Source organism: Pagrus pagrus (genome assembly GCF_965226575.1).
Source record: "Pagrus pagrus genome assembly, chromosome: 3".
Classification (NCBI taxonomy): Eukaryota; Metazoa; Chordata; class Actinopteri; order Spariformes; family Sparidae; genus Pagrus; species Pagrus pagrus.
This window is the reverse complement of record NC_140187.1, coordinates 33504884-33532093: the sequence shown is the minus strand read 5'-3', so window position 1 is coordinate 33532093 and position 27210 is coordinate 33504884. Positions and strand designations below refer to the sequence as shown.

At 40.4% G+C, this 27210-nt stretch overlaps 2 protein-coding genes across 4 annotated transcripts; one reads left to right on the top strand and one right to left on the bottom strand.

Annotated features, from left to right (window-relative positions):
• The first annotated feature begins 87 nt into the window (after positions 1-87).
• Positions 88-9487, top strand: cyb561d1 (cytochrome b561 family, member D1). The gene is made up of 3 exons (XM_084349414.1): positions 88-909; positions 2864-2901; positions 4790-9487. The coding sequence occupies exons 1-3, from the start codon at positions 753-755 to the stop codon at positions 5294-5296; spliced, it is 702 nt and encodes a 233-aa protein (XP_084205540.1). The 5' UTR covers positions 88-752; the 3' UTR covers positions 5297-9487.
• A 2405-nt stretch (positions 9488-11892) lies between these two features.
• Positions 11893-26004, bottom strand: zbtb40 (zinc finger and BTB domain containing 40). Of its 3 annotated transcripts, none has more exons than XM_084349288.1 (12): positions 25887-26004; positions 24441-24635; positions 22747-23180; positions 22344-22537; positions 19601-19856; positions 19034-19429; positions 18577-18783; positions 17775-17939; positions 17164-17378; positions 16912-17068; positions 13583-13821; positions 11893-12281 (listed from the first exon to the last, which is right to left on the bottom strand). In XM_084349288.1, exons 2-12 carry the CDS (start codon positions 24590-24592, stop codon positions 12066-12068), a joined length of 2631 nt encoding a protein of 876 aa, XP_084205414.1. In that variant the 5' UTR covers positions 24593-24635; positions 25887-26004; the 3' UTR covers positions 11893-12065. The 3 variants fall into 3 exon arrangements, with proteins under 3 accessions (XP_084205414.1, XP_084205416.1, XP_084205415.1); XM_084349290.1 differs by having other exon boundaries at positions 19628-19856; XM_084349289.1 differs by lacking the exon at positions 25887-26004 and adding an exon at positions 25849-25863.
• Between the last annotated feature and the right edge of the window lie 1206 nt (positions 26005-27210).

Genomic DNA, 27210 nt, shown 5'->3' with positions numbered 1-27210 from the left:
CTGAAGAAACCGGAAACACGAGTGAAGCATCTCACTTCCGTCATTCTCTTTGGTTTCCCCCACTTCAAACCAGGAAGTGAAACCAAAACAAGCCACAGCAGAGACGGCTGCAGGTGAACAGCCCTCTCTGGACCACTCGCACCACTGCGGCCAACACCTGTCCGGCTGACAGTGAGAGAGCGACCTTTGTCAGGCCCGACACCGCACAGTCTCCGCTACTGATGCGGGTCTTTCTGCATTCATTACACCGACCGGCCTAGTTTTTAATCCGTAGTCAGGCCACATTCGCCCGCTGTAATTGTTCATTCAAATCGGCGAGAACTCGCCATGAATACAAGTGGAAGTTAATTGATTTTTCTTTTCCAAGCATACCTCTTCAAACGAATACACATATTATTTTTTAGCGTAAGGCTGTATCCGTCACACATGTAATAACTGGATGTGTTGGATCGGGCGGGTGTGGTTGTTGTAACTACTGTAAACTAAAGGAGCTGGACCGGACGCTTTCTCTACCTGGACGCCGAGTTTGAAAAACTACATACCGGAAGTACTACGTGTTGTCATTGTGTCTATGTAGGGCACGTTCATCGGATCTGCTTGGAGTCTGTCCGTCCGTCCGGTTCTTCCACTGTCACTTAATGATTATGGAGCTCGTGCAGTGTTCCGGCAGAACACGCGCCGCGTCTGTCCGTCTCACCGCACCTTCCCCACCCGCCGGAGCCGGCAGATAGCCGGGCAGGTGGCTCAGCGGCATGCGGTCCGATGTGGAGTACAGCCCGGTGGGAGAGGGGCTGGGGATGCGGGACTACTGGCTCTATGTGTGGCTGCGGAGGGCGGCGGTGATAGCGGCTCATGTCACCGGCCTGGGCCTGACCCTCATCCTCTCCCTGCTGTCCAGACCCGGAACCAGTGAGTGAATATATGGATCTCTGATGTACACGATATTACATTCACACTTCACACTGGCAGTTTAAATAAACGACACGAGGGTCGAGAAATGCATTGCCTGTTGTTTGGATTAATGGTTAACTAATAGTTTATAATTAATGGACAAGACCTCATTTATCTTTCATCTGTGTAACAGCGACTTTAAAGGAGCACTCTGTAGTTTTGGGGGAGAACAACAACACAATTTATACTGTTTTACTTTGTTTATATGTGGCGGACCCTGCCACCTTTCTAGCTTCAGACAGTGCTCTGGGACCTTATTTTCCTCTGAGAACAGCTTGTTTATTCAATTGTGGAAAACCAGTTTGTGTTATTACATCATTAATATTGTAAATATCACAGTTTGGATTTCTTCTCTAAATCTACATAGTGCACCTTTAAGGATCAGGCAGTTTTATTTGTCAAGTTTATGTCTTCCCGAATTGCTCTTATTGGGAAAGTAGCTGCTGAAAATTAGGGGTGATTTAATTCAAAAATACATTTTCCTCCTGATAAGTACCTCAGAAAGTTTTAAGGGTCCACTGGATCAGTGACTGTGGCATTCAACACTTCACAGGATATGACTTATTCACTCTGAAAATATTAATCTGATGCTAGACTCATTTCACTGCCATTGTTGTGTATTTGTGTGATATTTCTATTGATCTCTATCAGGGTAGCAATTTATAATGTTTATTATTATTAATGTTTAATGTTTATTACTGTATGGATTTTTCAAATAGAATATTTTCAATGCAAACTTTATTTCAGACTCACAAGAGGGTTCATAAAATGAAAAGAAAGAGACACAAGCTAAAACCACAACAATTATTATTCAATTAAAACAAACACAGTTCAAATGTAGTCTCACCAGAGCTTTCTACACCTGGATGAGTACTAAGAGCAGCTCTTCCTCGATCTGATTAAAGCCTCTATGATGCTGTTCTCAGACTCATCTAGGCAACACTTAGAATTCACATCAGGTGTCTTAGAAGTGCCTCACATGTAGGAACACTAGAGAGCGCATACAGCTGAGACTGGCACTGTGCCATCTGTGAACCTGAAGCAACAACATGTGAAGTGTAAAGTTTACAACACTGTCACTGAATATCTCTGTCACCGCTCAACTCATCAGTCAGAACATGAACTGGGTACTTTACGTCATTGCATGTCAGAGGAGTATCACACAAGTGAAATACAGGAAAAACTCATTCCTATCCTCTCCGCTTCTGAATGTCATATTATTACTCTTTTTGACATTAAATTTCATATCATCATCTTTGCCGTTCTGTGAGCACCCCTTCAGTATTTGCGGCAGTCCAGCACTAGGACTAAAAATGACCAGGTCATCAGCACACATCAGATGATTGGTGACAGAGCTTCCACCAAGACAGTCTATGTTACACTCGTTCAGTTGGTTCCATAAGTCATCCATGTATACAAAAAAGGAAACAGAATTCCAGCTTGCAGAACACCATTACTTACATGAAACAGGGCAGGTACAACAATAATTGTGCCATCTCTATAATATCTAAAGCCAACTGTGCTGTTTGGTGAAACACCTTCTGAAATCCTTACATGTGAGAAGCTGGGACCGGTTAATGATGTAGTAGCAGCAACTGTCATCCAGCTCGTTTCTCAGATGATTAGAGCAGATTTAAGGTACAGTCAATGTGAAATCTGTTCCTACTGTTTCCTTCATCTGTGTTATCAGATCCTGGACTTTGGATCATTTAGTTATCATTCTGGTCATTAGTTTCAATACAAACAAGATTAAAATGAGTCCTACTGAAGCCCAACTTCTCCCTCAAAGCTAGAAACACTTAGTTTTGTGATCACTCAATAGTTTTGTCATCCGTGAACATATAGCACCTATGGATTTTCTTTGGATAGTTACTGATTGTAAGATGCTGACTGGTGTTTTTCTCTGTTCCAGGTCTGTTTTCTTGGCATCCAGTGTGTATGTCATTTGCAGTAAGTTTACAGTCCATACATGACTTCACCCTCTCCATCTCATTCTCTCATGCATACAGCCACCCAAACACACACAGTGAAAGATAAGTCAGTCAGCAGTCTGATCTGATCAGGAGTTCAGCTTTCATTCAGTTGGTTACCATATCGGTCTCTCTGACAGCTCACGTTCAGCCAGGGGTGGGACTCGCAGAGTAACTCACGATAGGACGCGATTCACAATATGATGCTCACGATACTGATGGTATCATGATACAGCGGTTCTGTGATAATTGATACTTTGCAAGACAATAATCTAAGGATGCATTAGGATATGTCTAACTGAAGAATAAAGAATAGGCCTAAAAAAACAAAAAGCAGGAATGATGTATTATTCACTACATTGTGGTGTCAGTTTCACAGAATTTGACATGAACTGAGATGAAATAATGTCTGTAAAAGCACATAGAGTCTTAGCTTAGTGCCTCTTTATCAAGGATATAACTATGCCTGACTAAAATCTGTATACATTTGATCTGTAGTATACAGAAGTCATGGAGCAGTGACTCTGGTGAGTCAGTTGTCAGGGGAATCTGTTCAGAGCACCTGCAAGTTTTAATATAACCACTGATTTTCAGTGCCAGTGTATTGATAATTGTTTGATATAATTGATATATTACTATGCTGATATTTTGTCCCACCCCTAATCGATATTGTGACAGTGTTGTAGGGATTACTGTTGTTTCTTTGACAAAATGATAACACAGTGAGATTTTTCTAAATAATCATCAGTAATGTGCATTTAAGTGGGTAAAGACAAGTATTAGAACAAGTAGAACAGTCTGGTGAGTTCAGAAAATGAAATCACTTTACTCTCACGCAGTCTTTAAAACCATGTGCTGTGTGTTTTTTGTATTGACATAAACAAATCAAATGTAAACAGATAAAATAATAGTGTATGGTTTCACTAGTGTTTCTTCAGTAGAATATTAACTCTCCTGTAAACTCTCAGCATTCCTTTACCGTCACACCCTCTGCTCTGGTCTCTGTGTCTCCATCTTCTTTCCACTGTGAATAATAGATGGCAGGGAGAGCTAACACTGAGGACTGTGTTGCATCACTGAGTCAGAGATTGTGTTACAAACTGACCCAGAATATGTTGGCGGAAACTTCTTTGTACACTGACATGGCGTACAGGCTCATGTTGGGGTTTGTCGTAGCTCATGGCAGCTCGGCGTGATGAGTCAGTCATAATGCGTCATCACAGTGAGTGATGATGACTTACTGTACAAACATCATGCCTCTCCTGTCAGGAACAACTCCTCCCCTAGAGCTCTGAATCTTTGATTGATGTGTTGATTTTCTTTCACAGAGATCAATTCAAAGCACACACAATGGAAGCCTATTTATAACTCATTGCTCACTTTTGGTCTTTTCGAAATTGTTAATAGCATTTTAATTGCACTGCCATTCACATTTACCTCCAAATAAAGTGGTTTAGATCTTCTGAATTAACTGTCAGACTTTGATGCAGCCATGTCACCTTGTTCCCAGATCTTATTCATTACTTAAGTGAGTGCAGTGTTGTCATAACTGGTAGAAATGACAGCTGGAACTACAAGAACAAGACCCAACTGTAACTAAACTGGAATTATCCATTAACTCACACTTCACCTAAATATGAGCTGAAGGGACTACAAACAGCAGTCACATGATGATTTCCACACAGCCTGCATTTATTCCTTTGCTGAGCGACCATGATGCACAGAAGGTGTCCTGATGTAAGAAAATAACGAACACATCCATCATCCTTCGTTTACTGACATTGGAACACCTTGTTTTGTTTCTCTAGCTGTTTGAAATAGAATAATGAAAACACTTCATTAACACCTGGCTTCTTCTCCCCCTGCAGTACTGCCTGTGTATGACTGAAGGCATCCTAGTCTTCTCAGCTGAAGGATCCCCCTTCTGCTTTAAATCTCGGAAGGGTAAAGTCCGTCTCCACTGGTTCTGTCAGGCTCTGGTGCTGATAGCTGCAGCCACTGGGCTGGGCTTCATGGTGGCCAGCAAGAATGTGTCAGAGCGCCCCCACCTGGTCACCTGGCACAGTTTGCTGGGTATCTGCACGTTGGCCGCCACAGTGCTCCAAGCGGCTTGCGGTGTCTGCGTGATCTTCCCTAAGCTTCTGCGTCTCTCCTCCAGTCTGCCGAGGCTGAAGCTGTACCACGCAACCTGTGGTCTGGTGGTCTACCTGCTGGCCACAGTGACCGTGGTGTCAGCCATGTTCTCAGACTGGTTCCAGGCCACGGTGAAAGGGGTAGCCTGGTGGGCCTTTCTCCTGCTGCCTTTCTTCCCCGCCCTGGTGGTGATGAACCAGATCACCAATGCCTACCTGCCTCGAAAGAAGCTCACCAGCTGAGAGGTACATAGCAGGAGGCAGATTCACTTCTGTGGCTCAGAGAGTCAAATGGAAGCAAAGTCCTCCACCAAAGCAGCCTTTGAAGACAAAATACGTAAAGCAAAGAGCTTCACATGCTGATTGTCCTATAGTCAGTAGAAGAAACATGGGTACAGTCTTATGACCCTGATTCCATAACAGCATGGACGCTGTGTCAAACAGAACAGCCATACTTTGCGAATCCTTTTTGACATATAATATATTTCATTTTTGACCTCATCAGCTTTATTGATTTTTGTAAATATCTCCTTATTCTGAATTGATACCAGCAACAGGTTTCAAACAAGTTGAGAAAGGGGCAACATAAGACTGTGAAAGGGGCATCCTCACCAGGGCTTAGTTCCTGGGCTCAGGAACACTTTGTAAGACTGTTTTCAGTAAACAGTTTGTTTAGAAATGATTGCATTCTGTTTTCGTATAGAACTTTAACACAGCGTCCCAACTCTTTTGGAATCGGGGTTGTACCCCACAGGCATCTGAAGAGAAGTTTCGAAATCTGGAATTTAGTTGTATTGTTTGTCAAGCTCTTTGTCAGTTACTGGAGCCAGAAAGGTCTTGTTCTGCAGTGTCTGGGTGAAGCTGAGAGTGTGAATTCAAATCTCAAACATCACATCTGATTTTGATCATTTGATCTCACTAATGATCGATTTGTTCTCTCAAATTTAATTGTCTGCACAAATTTGTACCATCAAATTTCTTATTTGTGCACACAGATTATTTAATTTCTCTAATGAAGTTATCGTCACAGTACAAACTAAAGCTTCCATATCTAGTGCAAAAACCAGAGCGTTAGCAAGTTGCTAGTAGCTGTAGCTGGTCTTCTATTTGATAAATTAAAGGAATGAAAGAAGTCATTTTAGGGTTCAAAATGCTCAAAGTCAATAATTGGACGGTATGCATTACTAGGTTGTGTGCACCAAATGAAAAAAAGGTTCCCCTGACTGTTGGATACACTTCAGCAGAGTTTTCTTAGAGCCAGCACCTGGTGGCCAGTAGAAGAAGTGTAGCTTAAAACATTGCAACTTAGCCATCTTCAAGCAACTGCTGAAATTAGAAAAGCAAGCAATTTTCTAATCCAATGACACTTTGCACGTGGACACATGAAACCCAGGACACAACGGTACGTTATCCTGACAGAACTACTGGAGGCAACTGCACAGGTGGAGGCAACTGCACAGGTGGAGCCTGTGGACGCCTCTGAGCTTCCTCTGTCTGTTGCCTCTCCGGAGGAGTATTTGCACTACATTTGCAAAAGTCAAAGACTATGCTTGTTGACTGGTTTCTGAAGGGATACAAAGCACCTACTGCTGTTTGTGAGAGGACACAGCTTCAGTGGTGAAGGTGCTGTTGAGGATTATATACCAGCATGTACGTTTTTAATTATTTATCCATTAATGATGTTTTTGTGTTGTGTCTGTCTGGCTGCTTGTAGGTGCCACATGAAGCATTTTAACATTTAACTTACATCAGTCAATATTTTTAGATCAACACTGATCCAGATGAAGCAGCGTTATGTGAAAGAGGTTGCTTGTGTGAATCTGATATTGCTGTGTTGGTGTTGTTCCTGGAACATCATGATTGATGTTTCCTCAGGAACATCATTTGTTCTTATGAACCAGCCTTGAAATCATCATTATATTGTTCACTCATTTAACACTAAGTTTACTTTTTTTTCTTTCTTTCAGGTTTCATTCAGCTTTTTGTGGCTGTTTGGTTTAATGAATGAAAATGCTTGGTTAAGTTTACATTTTGGGTTAAAATAGAACCTTTCACATTCTTTTCCCACGAGTTGTTAAACTATGACACTACAAAATGTGATTGATCAGTTTCAATGATAGTGCTGGAGTAACATTACACCACCAACACGGTGTCAGCAGATCATGTGCTGTCACTCACAGCTGCAAACCAATAGAGAATTATTACCAAGCTTCTTTTAGCTCATTGTGTTGGTGTTATGGCACATCTACTGTTTGGTGCAGTCAGACAGCAAAGCTCTGATAAACCCACTGCACACCACCTGTCCTGAGCAAAATGATTTATTAGATTAGTGATCATTGGAAAGTTAGCATTGTCTTTATCATTGGTGTTAACTATTGGTTTCCTCACTGAGGCCTAGCAAAAATACTAGCAATGATAACCTAATAATGACACATATGTGAAAAGCTACATGTGGCACCTCTGGTTCATGAGCTGGTCATTTTTGTCAGTGTGGACATGTGACCCTTTTCTGTCTTTAAAGTGGCTGTTTGTGAGTCATGTTCAACCCAATCACCAGAGTAAATGTTAGCAAAGTACTTTTTTTCAAACCCACAGATAAGTTAAAACTCAGTTTCTTCATGTTGCAACCCTATGTTTGTTTAGGTTCAATTTTTTATTGAAGCTGTGCTCTGCTTGGGTTTAGGCAAAAAGCATGCTTAGTTAGGTTTAGGAAAACATCAGGGTTTGGCTAAAATAGCCTGTTTTGGTCACCACAAAAATGGCTGAAAATTTCGCCATGTCTCCTTAAAAAAAAAATCTGGTTTTGTCGCCACATATACGGCTGGAGACGGTCCGCCTTCCCACGAAAAACAGCAGGTCACCCGTTCACAGCCACAGTTGTTCTACAGTTCCCCCTGTGGCTTGTTATAATACCACCATCACCACCTCCAGCTCCGGATGTGAAAGTCAGCTAATAAGCATATAATGTGAATGTGACATGCCACGTTTGGTGTCAACCTTGGACTTATCTGTGGTTTGCAGAAATGTGAACTGCTAACATTATATCCAGGTGACTGGGCTGTTGTGTTTTGTTTGCTTTTGTTCTCAATAGGAAAAATGAGTGTGTACTCACTCTTGTGTTGCTTTTTCATACAAGGCCAAAGGTAAAAGCTCTCTTCTAGCAAAGATGTCATCAGTCAGTCCCTCCAAGAATCAAGCTGACGCAAATGAATCCGTCCCATCATGCTTGCAAGTTGAAGTTCTGTCAAGTCCGCTGAATATCTGATAAATGGTCAGATTTGAAGATTTGAAAATCGACCAGTCACTGCATTTTTTCCATGTAATTCAGAATTAGCTTTCCATCATTAAAATCAAAGTTTCTACTGGTAAGAAGACAATTTCTCCCCGACTGTTCTTCGTTGCTACTTTTGTAAGAAATTTTCAATCTGGTTTCACTTCAGCTCGGAGGAACAGCTGGTAATGCAATAAATGTTCAGAAATGTAAAAATAATTATTTTGTTAGGTCAAAATTTCCTTTTGTGGAACTCCAGATTTAAAACGATTTTATAACAGCTCTTTTATTTTTTAAAGCTGCTACAGGGAACTTACATTTTTTGTTGACTCTGGCGCCCCCTGTGGAGAAGCATGAAACAAAGTAAACTTTGATTTAGTGCTGTACCACCAGACTACAGAGCAGCTTCTTTCCTCAGGCTGCGAGACTCTAGCCCATTTCACACAGAGACTCCGCATTATCTCCTTAGCAAAGGCTCGCCTTCTCTCCACCTTTGTTTGTTCACACGGAGCCAAGCAGCTCCGGCGTAAAGCCACACCGTTGTGTCATTTCAAACAGCACGACGGCGCTGCAGATCCAAAAGTTTCCCCCGTTAACCTGTAAGGTCCTGTAAGGTTGCTTTATGGGTTAAAGTGTGGGTCATTTCTCTTTGATTTAATGAGTGAAGGATCTGTTTAGCTGCGACTGACACTACCTCCGGAGGCGGATCTGTTCCCCTGTCTGCATCTGTAACTTTCACACAGACGGCGATGTGGAGTATCAGCGCATGATTCCCGCACTGAAAGGACAGTGTGAATGGGGCTTCTATTAAGAATAGCTATATCAACCAGATAGAAATAGCCTTCTTGCTGATGGTCCAGTTTGTGTATCTAGGTCAGATACATGCATCGGTATTTAATTGAGACTGTTTCATAACCATTTAAAAGTTCCTTGTAGTACCTTTAGGTGATTTAAAAGAACATATTTCCCTCCTCATTAAATGGTGAGAATATTGTACTACTTCTTACTGAGCACAACTCGCTCACACACATATTCTTTGTTCATCTTACTACTCAGGACTTTGCTGTATGAGCCTGTTCAGAATGTGCATGAGGCGATCAGAATGTAGGTTGTCAGCAGGTTTCTGCCTATGAACCTTCTATAATAAACATTTTAAAAATGTATTATTTGTTTTGATTTTTTGTGAGACAGATTCACCTTTAAACACCATTTTGAAGTGCTTTACAACACATCAGCATTCACCCATTCTCACAATCAATCAATCAATCAAACAATCAATCAATCAAACAATCTTTATTTGTGTAGGGCCAAGTCACAACAAAAGTCATCTCATGACGCTTTCCAAATTGAGCCGGTCTAAACCATACTCCTTGATTAATTTTTTCACAGACACCCAACATTTCCCCCATGAGCAAGCACTTGGCAACACTGGCGAGAAAAAACACCTTTTAACAGGCAGGAAGCTCGAGCAGAACCGGACTCAATGGTGGGCGGTCATCTGCCCCGACTGGTTGGCATACACATTCATACATTGGTGGCAGAGGCTACCGTGCTGCTCATCAGGAGCAACCATTCACACTCACTGATGGAAGAGCCACCCGGAGCAATTTGGTGTTCAGTGTCTTGCCCAAGGATGCTTCGACATTTAGACTGCAGAGGACAGGAATCAAACCGCTGACCTTCTGATTGGTGGATGACCGCTCTAGCCACCCAAATATACTGTATACTGTATATACAGTAGGCCTAAATCTCAGCATTTTATAAAAAAATATAACTAAATATAATTGTTCTTTTTTAAAGTTTGAATTATTATTTAACATATTAACTTTAAAAAAAATCTCAGGATAAGGTGATATTTCTGTGATATTGACAGAGCCTTCACTCTCTGTTTAATCTGGATCAAATAGTTGCTAAAATATATTTTTTTAAAACCTAATCTGATGAAATATTAACAGGAAATGATCTAGAATTCACACAGTTTGCTTGTTTCATACACACTTCCTCCAATTATTGTTTTCACTATTTGGCTTAATTATAGCCAATCAGTTGTTCTGCACCATTCTTGTTATGCATCGTATATAATATGATATCCATTAAAATATGTCAGTCAGGTATCATCAGTTTACTCAATCATAGAACAGGGTAACTACAGGTGAAAGCATTGTTTGGTTCATTTGAGCTACGTGTCTTCTGTCAGACAAGTGGAAGGACAGCATCCAAAATACACATTCAGATGTTTCTTTTAGCTCAGATTTGTGTATGCAAATGAATCCGTATTTCATGAGATCAGGGATGCTCAAACTTTTAGTGCCACTCTGTCACTCTGCCCACTGTGCTCAGAATAAAAAATCATTTATAATTGGGGATCCGACATATCTAAAGAGCATTTTTACCGCACCAAAAATAAAATGGCATAAATGGCAATTTATATTATACATTTTTAAAACTTTCCAAACTTTACTGATGGAAAGTCAGAAATCCCCGTTGCAATTTAACATTTTTTAAATATATATATTCATTTTCACAGTTGCCAAATATCTCATTGTTGTGATCACTTTCAATTCTGCTGTTATATCGTTGTGTTGGGTCGGAGATGTTGGGTGAGCGTGTCTCTAATGAGATCGCCCACAAACATTATCCCTGTACGATCTAAACTGTAGTGTCTCATTAACCCATTTTCATTCAGAGTTTGGAGAATATTTCTGTCCTCCTCTGCTTAAGACATTCTCAAGGCTCTTTAAAGTCCAAACAGATTTTCACCTTCACTCTCTTCAGGGCTGAGACGCTTTCTCAATAACTTTTGTCTTTACAAGGAGCTAGTCTTAGTTGTACTGGAAGGAAAAATTCTTAGAAAACTTCCTAATTGTAAGAATTTTCTTAAATTTTTCTGTCTCTAGGAACAACTCTCGGTACAAGAACGCTCGGTACAGTCTCCCCTTAAGGAAAAAGGTTGGGAACCACTGCACTACAACATCAAATGTGGAGTAATCTACCACTGACGATGAAATACACTCTACTCCATGTTGGAGTAAAAAATAGCTAAAAACTACAGTGACCCACTGGTTTAGGTTAAGCTTCACTGAGTCTTTTTTAAAGAGAATAGTATACACTGTGACAAGTTTCTAAAGATTTGCATCTTCAGTAGGAACCGCTGTGATGAAGGCTGAGAGCTGCAGACAGGGTGGAGGAGGTGACAGCAGTGAGACAGACTAATACATCGTCGGTTTTGGTCTCTTCATAGGATTTGCTGAGAAATGAATCAGCTTCACAGTGAGACAGCGTTGTAGCATAAACTGAATTACACTGTTCAGTGAGTTTGCACAGCTGCAGGTGAAAGCTAAGAAAAAAAGCTAGTGAAAGTTTTCTCCATGAAAGTTTTTCCAATGTCAAGAACGTCCACACTGTAATTATGACCAGACCCTCGACTTTATTAAAACCACAAGTCCACATTCCACCTTGTTGTCAGGGTAGTGTAGTGACAGAGGATGTAGAGAAGGCAGCCTGCAGTTTGACTTTCAGGATGAACCTTATAAGTTAACCTGGGTTCTGTGTATAAATTAAGTAAACACAAATTCAACACATTTATTTAAATATGCAAAACATTTCTACCAGAGAAAGAATTTCTGGGGATTAAGATATGAACGTGCAGTACAAAGAGTCCTTGGCTTGTGAATGATGTCCGTTCAGCCTGTGTTGTAGCCTGAACTGCTCAGCGTCCAGCGTGATCCTCAAAGCTCATGGTTAAGAGTCTGGAACTGATGGTTTGTCCTCACAGATGAAGGTGACGGAGCTGTTGAGCAGGTCGTACATGTTGACCTCCACCACCTCCGCTGATGATCCGCCCTCTCTTCCACCTGCCAGAGCCACAAACACCTGTTGGGAGGCTGCCAGCTGTGCCTGCTCCTCAGAGATGATTGACTCCGCCCCTTCACTGTTTGTTGGATCAGCTGGAATCGCCTGATTGGACGAGAAGTCATACATTAATTGAATTGAAAACACATTTTAAGTGGAAAAGCTCAGCGCTCACTACACTCCAGTCAGTGATGTCCGAGTTTTCTGCTCGAGAGTGATTTCATTTTTTAAAAAGTACTCCACTGACTCAGCATTCCTCTTATAAATTAGAACAAGTAGCATCACTGTTACCTTTACTGTTACATTAGGCTGGTTAAATAAAAGCCTCATTACTGATGTTTTAGAACAGGTCAAACTCACACACAAACATCTGCTTTCATGTTTTGGTGCTATTTCATGAGGCTGCAGCTGAAATAGTTAATAATAGTTATTAAATAGTTAATAATAGTTAATAATAGTTATTATTATTTATTGCAGACATAGCATAGCTTATTAGCTATGCTATGTCTGCAATAAATAATAATAACTATTTTTCAGTATATCAAAATATAAAATGTACACATGCCACAGTTGTAAGGCACAATATACAATAAAAGTTTGTACTGGGTGGTGCAAAGGATTCACAGAGTAGAATAAACCCCAGAAAAGACAAAGGTCACCTGATGTGGTGTCACGATTTGCATTCTAAATCAAAAATCGAAACGAGCTTTCAGTTTCAATCAGTGAAATCAGATTTGAGGGACCAAACTTTGTAACAAACTGTAGTTGTTTATCACTGCATCACTGAAGGCTGGTGTGTTTATGTTGAACTATGGAATCTTAATAAAGAATGTTCTTTTGATTCTTATGAACACGGCCAGGAGGTCTTCAAACCTCACACCTTGACATTTTCTCTACAATTACTATCAGAATGTCACGATGACTTGTTTGTTTAGATAACTGAAATGAATCAATCAATTTGAATCTTGATCTTTAAGATAATTGGATCTGAAATCTGTTTATAAGATGTATGTGTGATGTTTTCTTCTATGTACCTGACTGATTATCTAACTGTTTTAGATGTTTTCAATGCTTATTACTCAGGACAGTTTGGATGCTTAACCCCATCTGCCATCATAAAGCCTGTCAGCCTCTTGGTGTGCATGATGTATAAATATGGGTTTGGTTTTCCAATTTTCAAACAGTCTGATCTGAATTATTTTTAATTACATTTCTGTGGCATGGAGGAAATGTGTAGGCATCACCCTCTTTTCATTCAGCTCTACTATTTACCATCTGAGCTGAGGTGAACAATAGTTTCCCATATTTCACAGCTGAAGAGAGATGAGAAAGATGACAAGCATGTAGGAAGCTTGTGTGTGCGAGAGTTCCCATCTGACTGGGGAACAGAGTGCAGAGCTCCTTACTGTGTGGGAGGTGGAAGCCTGCTCCTCTCCAGCCTCCTGCTCCTCCTGTGCCTCCATGTGGCCGGAGAGCAGGTGCTCCTGCAGCTCCAGCTGGGAGGTGCAGACCAGGGAGCAGAGAGGGCAGCTGAATGCCTCGTTGCTTTGGCTGACGTGCTGGCTGCTCATGTGCTCCTGCATCTCCTCCTCCCCGCCCAACACAGCCGGGCAGAAGGGACAGTGCACTGCTGACGCTGCTGAGCCTGGAGGACAGACAGTTATGTCAGCAAATGAGGCGCTGTGGTTCTTTAATCATTCATTTATATTACCTTAAGTCACAACATTAACATGTACATTTTTGCACGTGCTGTTCCTCCGTCTCACAGTCTGTGAGTTTTGTTTGTTTGATTGATTAAAGATATTTACACATTTTGTTCTACAGCATAAAATCCATCATTAAATGTCCCACAGTTTAATTATAAAGCTCTTCAGTGTGTTAAAAACCGTTAGCGGTAGCTAAATGAGACTGCAGAGGTTGTTGGGGACATTAAACGTCATCTGAGCGAAGACGGAGACTCATCTACTCACTAGTCCGTCTTTACAGGCCCACTTTAGTTACAAACTATTCTAACTCTGACTTTACAACCTGTTCATTGATCCGTTTATAGAAAACCTGTATAGTAATTGTGTAGTAAGAAGCTAAGTGGTGGTGATGTTTAAGTCATGGGACCGTGATGGCATCTGTTTATAGCCTAACATTAGCTTTTTACTGCTACACATTTAATTTACGCTTCAAACATCACAAAGTGGTGTTCATCTGTGAGGATTATCTTGCTGAACAAAATGTGTTCAAAGTATCATAAATGATTTTTTAAGCAATAATCCAAAATCCAATTCAAAAATCCCACAGAGGGAACCGGGGCGAGGCTAACTTCCAGGTTGGCCTAATACGTCATCTCTACAACACTCTATGTAATTAAGGATAAACACTTTTGGGATAAACAGTTTCTTTTATAAAAACAGCAAAAGCAGACACTAGACATGTGTTTCATCTTTAAAATCTACATGTTGTGACAGAGCAGTGCTCAGCACTGTACTCGAGGGTCAAGGCAGGAGATAAAAACACTGATAGAACTTTGGGGCATCCTCTTTAGCTGCGTTCCTAAAACTGTTTGGTTTCTGTCTGAACCCTGCTTGTCTTAATTCAATGCATGTCCTCTCCTGTGCAGTCCTAATATAACTAGACATGATCTGTTTCTACGCGTCTTTAAATCTGCCATTAACTTTGATGAAAGGTCAAATCCAGCACCTTTACTGCTGATAAAAACATTGTCTCTCTCAAGACTGTGGAAGATAACAGTGAATTATGCAAATTGGACTTTTAGAGAAGAACGATCTGCTGCTGTTTGATAACTAGAAATGTTGTAATATAATCTCTCTCTAACTTCTCTCTCTCAGGGTTTAACTCTGTCTTTGAATGAAAGAGATAGTGTACTGCAGGCCTATTCAACTACTTTTTGCTAGATTTGAAAGAGGGAAGGGACTTTCACATTCCCCATGTCTGACCTGCAGAGCTCACAATTCAAATATGTTAAAACAATGTTTTTTTCCCCGCTTAGTTCATTACAGTTGCAAAAGAAATATCATACAAAGGTAAAAGAAAAATGACACACCTTTTTATTTGATGTTTTTTTTTCAATCTTTTTTAATCTTAGTATAGGCGCCAAAGTCGCATTATTGCGACAGGCAACATTGCTGAATAAAACAGCCCATATCTTTAAATCTACTGCCCTGTGCTGTTACTGCTTGCTACCACTAGATGGCCACTAGATTCAGCTTCAATCCTGACGTCATTTGTGGGTGTGTTTCTATGCAAAATACCTGAGAAAAAAAAGTTTGAAACCCGACACCGGCTGTCAGAGCGGCAGCAACTAAGCGGCAGAGTGGGAGAGGAGAGAGCAGCGGAGCGGTGGCAGAAGTGTGCTGGACAGATAGAGACACAGATAGCGATTTTTGTAATAAAAAACAAAATGCCCCAAAGACTTTACAGTGCGGATGAGGTGCTTGCACAGATCTTTGCTGATCGCGATTCAGAAAGGGACGATCTGCCCTCTGATGACGATCGCTCGTCAGAGACGAGTGACTCTGATCATGCTGCAGCTGCAGACACGGTCACACAAGCAACACGCACTGATCACGGCGAGAGTGAGTGATTAGGAAATTGACTCCTATCAGATTCCTGTTCATTTACTCTGAGAATGAGAGGATGAAAAAAATCTATGAAAAAATGAAATGAAATGAAAAAAAATCTACTGTGTAAATATGTTCAGAATTCCGTTTTACTGAATTTTACCTGGTGATATACAAATTAGATTAGTAAATTTACTCCACTCAAACTTCTGTTCCTTTATTTTGAGGATGAGATGACAATATAAATATTTTTTTTCTGTGTAAATATGTTCAAAAATGAGTTTTACTGAAAGTTACATCCAGTCACCGGGTGACGTCACAATATGCAAATTAGATGAGTAAATTTACTCCCATCACAAACTTTAGGTCATTATGAATATTTTTCTCATTTACAGTATGGATTTATCTCTCACCACTTCCAAGCTACAGCCTTTTGAAATCTTAAAGTCCAAACGGAATATATTGCTAAATAAACTCTGGCGCCTAGAGGGTTTTAAGCAGGTTGTCCGTTTGAGTCCCTCTGTTTAAACAGCCAGTGTTAAAAAGTATTTTTGTACTAAAGCCCTAAACATATTATTATATAATAAAAAGCTTGTTATCTCGAGAAAACCAACATTTGTAATTCAGTAATAATGACATAAATAACTTGTGATCTCGAGAAAAAACATAAAATCATACTCGATATGACGGTAGAACAAGACAAAATAATATATTTGACTCATGACGTTTAGGGCTTCCGTATTTTTGTGGTTATTGACAGAACTAAGAGCCAAATGAGGTTGTTAAAGGGCTGCACTTGACCCACAGGCCGCCATTGAACAGAACTGCGTATTATTTAATCAAGTTATTGGTTTTATGTTTCATTTGTTCTCCACTTCTCCTCAGGAGTGATTTTAGCCCCAGGAGCTGTACAACCATTGCTCATAGTGACGAACCAGGCAACAACAATACACTGTATTATTTAGCTCTTCACATGGATTTACATTCACATTACTGCTTTTTAAACTGTTGTATTTACAGCAGATTTCTGAAACAGACCTTTAGGTCGAGATGTAGCCAAAGATTTCTGTGCTTTGTCTTGGGGCCAGATAATTATGGTGGAGGCTCACATATGGCCCATATCACACTGCCTGCCTTATAATGTGAACCTGTGTTTGTCTCACCTTGGTGCTCAGCAGCCTGGTGTTTGGCCACACTGGCAGCGTTGGGAAAGAATTTGAAGCAGACATCACACTGGACCAGGGTCTTGAGCTGCCTGGTGTGGTTAGCAAACACATCAGGGTGGTTGGTCCTATTATGGTACCACAGACCGGAGAGTTGCTATGGCAACAGAGAAAGACATACACATAAAATACACCCACTACTGACCCCTGACCGTCACCTTAGAGCTGTGTTGCTGAACCATCCCCTCCTACCTGGTAAGACTTGTTGCAGAGGTCACAGCTGAAGGGCTTGGCTCCACTGTGTGTGGCCTTGTGTTTCTCCAGCAGGGCGCTGCTGGTGAACACCTTGTTGCAGGTGGGACACTTGTGGAACTCTTTTGGGTGGTAGTCCTGGATGTGCTGCCGATGCTCCTCCAACGAGGAGAAACTGAGACAACACTTCTGACAGTCATGAGGCTCCGACATGTCTGTCAACGAGTGCCAGGAAACACATGCATGTTGTCAGTGTGACATTTTTAAATTTAGATTTTTTCATTCTAATTAATTATGTGTAACATTTCCTTATTTTATTTGTATTGCTTGTATTCTTTTCTGTTTTTTATCTTTTATTATTTTACTCACCCATTTGTATTGATGTCTTTGTGTGCACTGGTCTCTAAATCTTTTTAACATCACTCACTTTGATTTGCATTTTGATTAGCTGAAAGGTGCGATTATTTGATTATTCTCTAAAGGATTTTCCATTGTTGTTGGAACTGTGGAATCTTAAGGAAACGTCGATTAGGAAAGCCTAATCGATGTGACAGTAAATGCTGCATACAGAAAGCTAGCAGCTGAAAGAGTGTAAGTGAGCATGTTCTTACTGTGGAAGGTTTGCAGGTGGACGGTGAGTCCGCTGGCCTGGCTGTAGCCTCTGCCACATTCTCTACACACATAAGGCCGGTCACCAGTGTGTGTTCGCACATGACGCGTCAGTTCAATGGACTGGGCGAAGACAGCCTTACAATACTGACACACATACATCTTCCCTAAACACAAAGAGACAAAGTCAATGATGAACAGAATGTTCAGCCCCCTGCTGTTCACACTGTACAGCCATGACTGCACTGCCAGATATGGAGAGAACTCTACTGTGAAGTATGCAGACAACACCACCATCATCAGCCGTATTATAAACAAACAAACATATTACTTATCAACTTCCAGTGGAATAAGATAATTATATGGACATATCATGTTATTTTTTGACAAAAGTCTTAAATAAATAATTTTAGGTAAGAGCCTCCCATTGGATAATTACCGCAGTGATTAACATGTTTCAGCTGGCAACGAGTTCTTTATCCCTAACTGATGCAGTGAGGAGCTTCTCATTGCTTAAACAACCATGTCAGAAGACATATCCTGTGGTCGTGGAAAAGATGTTACTCTGTTTCAGAAGGGTCAAATTATTGGCCTGCATCTTGAATGATCGTGATCGGAGATAAATGAAACGTTTGGTGAAATCAAATTGTAAAAAATCAGGGGAGTGTATTTACATTTAAAGCAGCAGAATACACTCCTAAATCATCCAATAAAACATTTTCTATGTTACTACACAGGTATGTGAGTGTGAGCGTGTGTGTGTGTGTGTGTGTGTGTGTGTGTGTGTGTGTGTGTGTGTCTTACCCTCAGAGTGTTTCTTCTTGGTGTGGTATGCGAGTGCAGCCGCCACACTGAAGCTCATGTCACAGTGTTTGCAGTGGTAAGGTTTCTCCCCTGTGTGCAGCCTCATATGATTCTTCAGAGAAGAGTTGGCGCCGAACTTTGCGCCACAGTCCTCACAAGCAAACGGTTTTTCTTCAAAGTGCTCGGTGCGCTTGTGGTAAATCATGCCTGGAATATGACAGGAGGGAGCAGAAACACTGCACAATTTAATCTCTTGGAGCTCGACTAACTTACAAAAATCAAATGTCTGTAAGACATTTAGGATTTATGATGTTTGCAGAGTTACTTCTGTCTGTAGGTGTTTTCAACTATACAGCACCATTCTGTAGTTGGTTTAATTTCAGCTTAGCATCAAGTATAATTCTTAACATGAAAGCAGCATGAACTAAAGGTTCTCTGTGGACCAGCTGAGTCTCACCTGATGGGTGGGCGAAGGTTCGCCCACAGAGGTCACAGGCCACCTTCTTCTTCGCGCGTGCGTTGCTGCGGTGAGCCTCGGCCCGATGGCGCTGCAGGGCCCGCTGGTTAGGCAGCTTGGCAGGGCACTGTGGACACTGATGCTCGTACTCCTGAGACTTGGGACAGCGCTTCACGTGGGCCAGCATTCGACATTTATAGGCAAAACCCTTCTTACACCAGCGACAGGAGTAGGGCTTAGAGGGGGAGGGAGAGGAGGAGGAGGGAGCAGGGGAGGACGAGTCTGTCGTAGCATTTATGACTTTCTCGTCCTCTTCGGTCTCCTCCTGACTGTTTTCTTCTGCCTCTTCCTCCTCTTTTTCTTCACTTATGGTTCCATTCTTGTTTTGTGAGTCAACTGTAAAAAAATTTAAAAAAGGTTAGGATTTGAACAATTACCATTATCACAGCTGAAACAGATAAATATGACAGCAGTGCACTGAATATAAATGGGGTTGACAGCAGTTCAATTGTCAGCAGTTTTTTTGCTTTGTTAGAGGAAACAGAAACAGAGAGGATATCCACTCACACAGAGTCACAGCGTGCTCTGCTTCACCTTCACTCCGGTTTCCTTCAGGCTCCTGCGTGTTCCCCTCCTCCTCCTCCTCCTCCTCCTCCTTCAGCAGAGCGAGCAGTGGTGTGGGGAAGGAGGAAGGAGCTTTCTGATGAACAGTCCGGAGCAGCCTGAGGAGCGCTCCCTCACCAAGCTGCTCCTCCTTCACTCTGGTCATCAGCTTCTCCAGTGCTGAGCTGGGATCTGCCTCCTCACAGCAATGACGCACAACCTGGCAGGAGCAGAAATTGACCTTTATTTTACTCAACTACAGAGAGAACCAGACCTTTATTTGAAAAAGAAGTGCTTGTATCAGAGAGGCCTGTATTCCTCGCTGACCTGTTCAATAAGAATATTTAATCAGTTTTTAGTAAGAAGTTTTCTGATCTGCTCTGTTTTAATTAGCTGTTTGATGTTAATGCAAACTCTACAAAATCATTTGTGTTTTCTTGTTGTACTGGCACATTCAGTACATTGTACATTTCCACAGCACTAATTCAATCAACAGTCATGTCATGCTCTGCATTCTGCTGCTTTCAGTTTCTCTTCTCTAGCAGATATACTCTTTACACTGACAAATTATCTGCAATTACTTCTACTTTTCTGTTACTTCATTCAGTCTTCAACTACTGTAAATCAAATACAACATGTCCTGCAGATTTCTAAAAATAAAGGGCTTCCAGTATCTCAAAAAAACACAACACTGGTAGGCTTTTAATTTGAATTACCTGCAGGAAGTGTAAGTACATTATTCATTCATGTTGTGAGTCATTACAATACATGCAATTCCAACCTGCTTCAACTGCTTTTACATGTTGGTTTAAAATACTACTGACACTCTGCAGTCACAGTTAAAGGGTAACTCCACCAATTTCACACATGTAAGTGTGTTTACAGGTGTTGGGGAGTACTGCTGCATATGTAAAAGGTAGTATAAAGCCTTTTGTGGCTCCAGAGGAAGCTGAATGTAATCTGATCAAATGCCTTCAGTGATTCCTCTGGAGCCAAAGATGGCTTCATACTGCTTTACTCATTTTCACATATGCAGTAGGACTCCCCAACACACATTAATGTGAAAACACCCCTTAATACATTCTAACTTTACTAATGTTGGTTTGGGAAGGATGTTTACAGATATGAATAAATTCCATCTCACATGGTGTCACTTTAATTTTCATCCACTGTTCCATCCATAAAAAACACTTCAAAAGCCACAAACGAACAGCAAATATGTCCTCGACCATTTCTTGTGTACCAAAGGTTATGTTTTCCTTACAAAATGAATTCATTACCATCATTCATTTTAGTATTTGATATATGTCTGTGTGTTACACTTTTTCCAGTGGTGGAAAAAGAACTGAAAATCTGTACTCAAGTATGAATACAGTTTTACATTACAGAAATATATCTCAATTATAAATAACACTACTGGTATTTCACAAAATACTGAAGTAAAAGTATAAAGTATTCTTCTCAAACACTACTCAGAGTAGTAGTTACTTTTTTACCATTGATGTTTAATGAAAAATCAGTACCAGGATTCAATCAAAGAGGTTTCTGTTTCTCTAAATCACCAGCTCTGTTCTGCTCAGTGGCCGTGGTCACCTGTCCAAACCTGCTGCACACTTCTGTGTGTTTTTTGTTCTTTGATGAAAGGTTTAAATATTAATTCAACTGTACTCAGTACTCAATGATGATTTTAACAGTAACTAAGTAGATTACATAGTGTAATGCATACATGCATGCAATAATTAGTTACTTCGACCACTGCCTAAGTCACAATACTTCTTCGGGCTGGGCAATATATGGATATTATACCGTCATCATGATGAGTATATATAGATTTGGATATGGTTATATGATGATATGACATATGTGGTTCCTTTTCTGATTTTAAAACTTTGAACTTACCAGTCTCTTCTACCTTTTTAATATTTGTTTTTATCCACTTAGTCATTACATCCACATTACTGATGATTACATATCAAAAATGTCATTATGTTAATATTTTGTAAAAGTACCAATAGCCATCTCTACAATATTGATATAATATCGATATCGAGGTATTTGGTCAGAAATATTGTGATGTTTGATTTAATCACTCAGTCCTAGAATTTATGAAGTGCTTTAGAATGGATTTTTAAAATACAGAGAGATTTACACTGTATTGTTAACACTGCTATATTATTTTAAGGCCATATTACCCAGCCCTAATACATCTATCTCTTAAATTCTGACATTCTGTCATTATTTAATAAGCATTGTGATTGTATCTTGTACTCAGTGGACCTAAAGTCAAATTATCCTCAGAAAAATATGAAGGAAGTGTACATGTGAACGTGAAGGATACTAGAAAGGGTTAAAATGTAGAAAAATATATATATATATCATTCACAAAAGAAAATTCTTGTAAAAACATGCTGAAGATATTCAAACATTTAAGGTTTTAAAGGTTGTCAGTAAAGTTCTAGACCTTTAGTAGCACTTTGGAGTTTTTGTTCTATGAGTGGGTCTTGTTTGTCCGCGCTTGTGACACAATACACAGTCCTGCCAATTGTTTCACTCTCTTCCACTGATGATCGACACATGGTGGTAACACGCCAAGGTATGCAGCAATGCACCAAAAAAAGATAGTGAAAAAAAAAACTGCTTTACATACATGGTGAGTAACAATGAATGTAAGCATGACTCTTTTACAAGAAATTTAAACCTGTTCTACCTGTCTCTCCTGTTCATCCAGGCTGCTCTCTGCTGCTTGGCTCAGCAGCTCCAGGACAGATGACATGCTGGAGAGGAGCGCTACACTCTGGGAGAAATGTTCCAGAAAACCAGTGGCAGGTTCACTGGACACTTTGGCAGCTGTTGTGTTGTTTTCTTTCTCTACACTTTCTCTAGTTTTGGCTTCTGCAGGCTCTGTGTACACACATATGAAGACATGGAGTGCTGTCATACATTGCAGTGAAGTGTTAGGACAGTAACAGGTTGCCATGTTGTATATTGCAGAGTTATTGTACTGGATTGGCCCTGATAAACTGGTAAAGTGTAAGTGTATTCATCCCTTTAACACATATTTCTGAAGTCCCCAGAACAGACCTGTGACACTGTAAGCATCTGAAACTGACCTGAGGACTCAGAGAGCTCCACACAGGTTCTTTTACATGCTGGTTCTTCTGCGTCTTCACTGTCACCCTGACAGTCTTCCTTCTTCAGCTCAGCCATTGGCTCCATCTTGTCTGAAGTCGAGTCGTCCTCATTGGGTGAAGCTGAATCTTCAGGGTTCGGGCTCTGGGCTTTGTTGATCACAGTCATGCTTGGGGTCTGTGTAGAAGGGACTGGGATTGGAGGTTGGTGGTTCACAAGACTGGTGAGGACGTTTTTGAAACCGACAGCCACGTCAAACATTTGCAGGCTGTCTGCAGCAGCGACAATGCGGCTGACGTTGTGTTTGCCTATAGGCAGCTTGCCAGTGTAGACCATGTCTAGCAGACAGCCAAACTCCTGAGAGGAGACCATGGCCGTGTCGATGGAGATGGTGTCGGAGCCATCCAGGAGAGACCTGACAGAGATTAAGGTCATTTATCACATTTTCTTCTGATGAGCTACATGAAAGAAAACAACAGAACTGAATAAAGTTAGACATCAAATTCATCAATACAGGTGTAATGTGGATGTCTACCACTAGGGCTGTAAATATGAGACTTGGACTCAGGGTAGATCTATGTAAGTCACAGAAAGGACTTAAAACTTGGAGTTGAATGCTGTGAGACTGGACCTTACTTTTAAAGGTAAAAACATACAAGTCAGCAAGTCACATTTAGACCTGGTAAAAATTTGGAACCATAAAAAATGGATAAGAATGTCAAGCAGGCATTTGTATAGCCACATGACTTCAAAATTATATTATTAAGAATATGTATTGCAAGGACTTGGACTCAACTATATCTATTTTTATATTTTATATATATATATATATTTTACACATTCTTCTTCCTTTTCAAAACCTGCTGTCTACATTACCCACAATGCATCTTAGCCACTGAGTGACATCACTAGAGGCAATTTATCAGATTACATGGAGCTTTCTTTGCCACAAAAGGCTTTATAGTACTTTTTTCACATTAAGCAGTAGTGACCTGTCAACACACCTTAATGTAGAAAATTGGTGAGGTTAACCTTTACTACTGAGTCAGGTGGTGTGAGACTTGACGTTGGCCTGTCATTTAAAATTTTGGAACAGTTGATTCAAGACTTGCTTTGAAAAGCTTGACTTGGACTTGTCACGACTGATGAGACTTAACTTGAGACTTGCTGTAACAGGACTTGAGACATGACTTGGACTTCATAATTGTTTTAATTCATCTTGAGACTTAACTAGGACGTGCTTTCCTTGACTTCAGTTTGCACATAAGGTTTGTGATTCGAGTCATTGATACCAATTGAATACTCTGATCTTTTAGGAAAGCGATTTGGTATTTGTAAGTTAAGAAGAAGATAGCTCTGCGACATGTTTCATTGTTGGGGGAACAGCTATCTACTTCAGCTAAAAAAAGGAAAGGCTTTATCTGTTTTAACTTGTTAGCTAGCAAGCTAGTTATCAGCACACCTTAATGTCAGTTAGGTTTTGTTCAGTTTCCTGTACATGGACATGTTTCTTGGTCAAGAATGATCTTTCACTGTCGACTTGAGCTTGCTTTGTTAGCTCGATTTTGAATGAGGCAAGAAATGCTGAATTTGAATCCACCAAATATGTCACTTTAATAAATCACTTGCAAACAGATCTCCATAGATCAACTTTAACTTTCCACGCTCACACTACCTGAAAAGCATGCTGGAGGCAGCCAGTACCAGTTTATGTGCACGGTGAGGGCTGTCTCCCACCAGGATGGTGCAGTCACAGAAGTGGCCCTCCTTCCTCAGGGCCCACAGCTGCTGCATCAGCTGGCTGCTGTAGTTGGGTAGCTCCATCATTTTGTTTGATGGTCTGGTGGGGGAGAACGTTATGTTCTCTATACTATGGAGGACATCATGTCAGTTTCTTTAAAACAATCATTTTCAGAAATCAGCAAACATGTACAGTACTGAAAGTAACCAGAATACTGTGTATATAATTTGTATCTATTAGTAATGGCACACACCTGACACATACAGTGAGGTACAAAAGTCTGAGATAGCATTGAAAAGCTCTAATATTGTTATGTAATTCTGGATATAATCAGACAGTTTCCCTAAGAGATATTTACTAAATAAACACAAGAGTCCAATCAGCAGTTGTCCTGTCCAAAGAAGGCTGTAGTGTCTCAGCAGTTTCTAAACCACTTCTCAGGAGGAAAACAAGGACAAACACTTGAGGCGGGCTAAAAGAAATACCAGAATTTTACAGTGGATAGAGAAAAAAAGTCCTGTATACTAATGAATCCAAGTTAGAGACTGGTGTCGGTAACAGAAGGGTGTATGTAAGGAGACGAACAGAAGAGCGAATGATACCAGTGTTTCAGACCCACAGTGAAACATGGTGCTGTGGATGCTGTGGTGTTGCTGTCATTATAAGCAAAAGCGGGAAATTCATAGACATTTTTTCAATGTTTCAACTTTTCACTCAAATTGTTGAGCAGATATTATCAGTTGTAATGACAGAATAGTATTATCTTGAACAAATGGAAAATAGGGTTTGAGCAGTGGTCTCAGACTTTTGGACCACACTTGCATATACTCCACATACTGAAGTTAGCTGTGGGAACAGTGAGGTGCTTAAGTTGGAACTCCATTAATGTAATTTGCACGTTTTGTTTACTGGATGTACCTATGCTGTATTATGGGTCACAAATATTCATAACAAGTTTCAAGTAGCTCATTGTTATGGAGTTAACCTACGTTTCTGTAGCAATAAGCAACCCCGCATTTCCTTTCTATTTTAATAGCATTTTTCATACGCAAAAGTGTCATGTGAGATAATATTTTGTAAGGTACGGTGCCTCCACAACACAACAAGGCAAGTGTCTTGATACCAGCCGACTGCTTGCTCGGTGACAGGTGGAGGACAGTGATGCACACAGACATGCAGTCAATATTTACAACATAACACACAAGCTAGCCTTCTCTAGCGGGCTATTCGTCATTAGCTTTAGCTACGAATGCTAATGTAATCTAGAAAGGGTTACTAATGTTCGGTCAGTGGTACTCATGGGGATAAAGAAGCTGATAAACACTGAAAAAACCCTGACTACCATCCGACATGCAGCTTCCAGTCAGTGGGTGTCTTTACCTTCAGTTATTCAAACGATCCGGCTCTTTATTTAAACTTCTCTGCTGAACAATTCTGGTGTGCGCAATAAAGCTTAGGCGTTTTGAAAATGGAGAGACACGGTACGGCAAGTAAATGGGGCCAGTTCCGGTTAAGGAAAGGCCTGCTGCTATTTCTACGAATGTTTCCAAAGACTTCGCCTTTAATAACGTCATTATTGTAAATTTACCCAGTAAGGCTGTCAGAAAAAAACAATTGCGTTATCATACGTTAATAAGTTATCTACAGTTATGTCAGTTTATGTGGCAAAAATAAAACGTTACGGGCTCGAACATTTAGCCTTAGTGGATAATGAAGCCGAGCTCATAGCACCACGGGTCAAAACAGCTAATGCAAAATATGTCGTGTTAAAAACAGAAAATTAAAAATGAACCTAAACCTTAAATTAAAGTAACAAATAAACACCCGTTCAGACACAGTTTAAAGCTTCTTTTAAATAATAGAAAATGTATGTAAAACTAATCTACTTCTGAATTTGAGTTGTTTGAAACAAAGCAACATGAATACATTTCAGCACAGTGCAGGTAAATATCACATTCATACATTTCAAAGTAATCCACAGAGACAGATACTGTTTCAACGTGTTTTCCTTTTCACAACAGCACCTTGAATAGCATGAGGATGATGGTGACTGTACCTGCATGGGCCCTAACACTAATATGAGCTGTGCCACCTGTCCACAGTACGCGTTAATAATTGTGAGCTGTCCCGTTGCTACATCACTGTCTCTCTCCCTCATTTTCTGCCCTCTCCAGTCACTGACATAATAAATGCCCCAGATATTTGAATATTCTGCCGTGGGCACAACACACATTTAAATAAAACATAATGACAGTCACTTTCTGTCCATCCTTGCAAAGGATCATCAACAAATGAACATCTTTTGAGGAAGGATAACTTTTTATGAATGTTGCCAGTGTATGATAATACCAACTAATGGCCATCGATACCACTTCTAAATTTTAAATATTTTTTAACCAAACACCTCAAATCCACTCGATCATACTGTATATACAGTGTGTACCGTACCCACAGCAAGAGTAAGAACAGGAGCAACTCTTAACAGCTGTGAGGGGAGAATGACTTTGGTTGGATTTGATCATAAACCAACACTTAATACATGGAATGTAGTTTCAACAATGAGAGAAGTAGCCTGTTTGCACAGTGACTACTTCATGACGACATCAGGAATAATTTTCCATAGGTGTTGATGTGACTGAAAGAAAGAGTACTATAAGTTACTCTGATAAACACTACCACCAATACCACAACCTATTTGGTAATT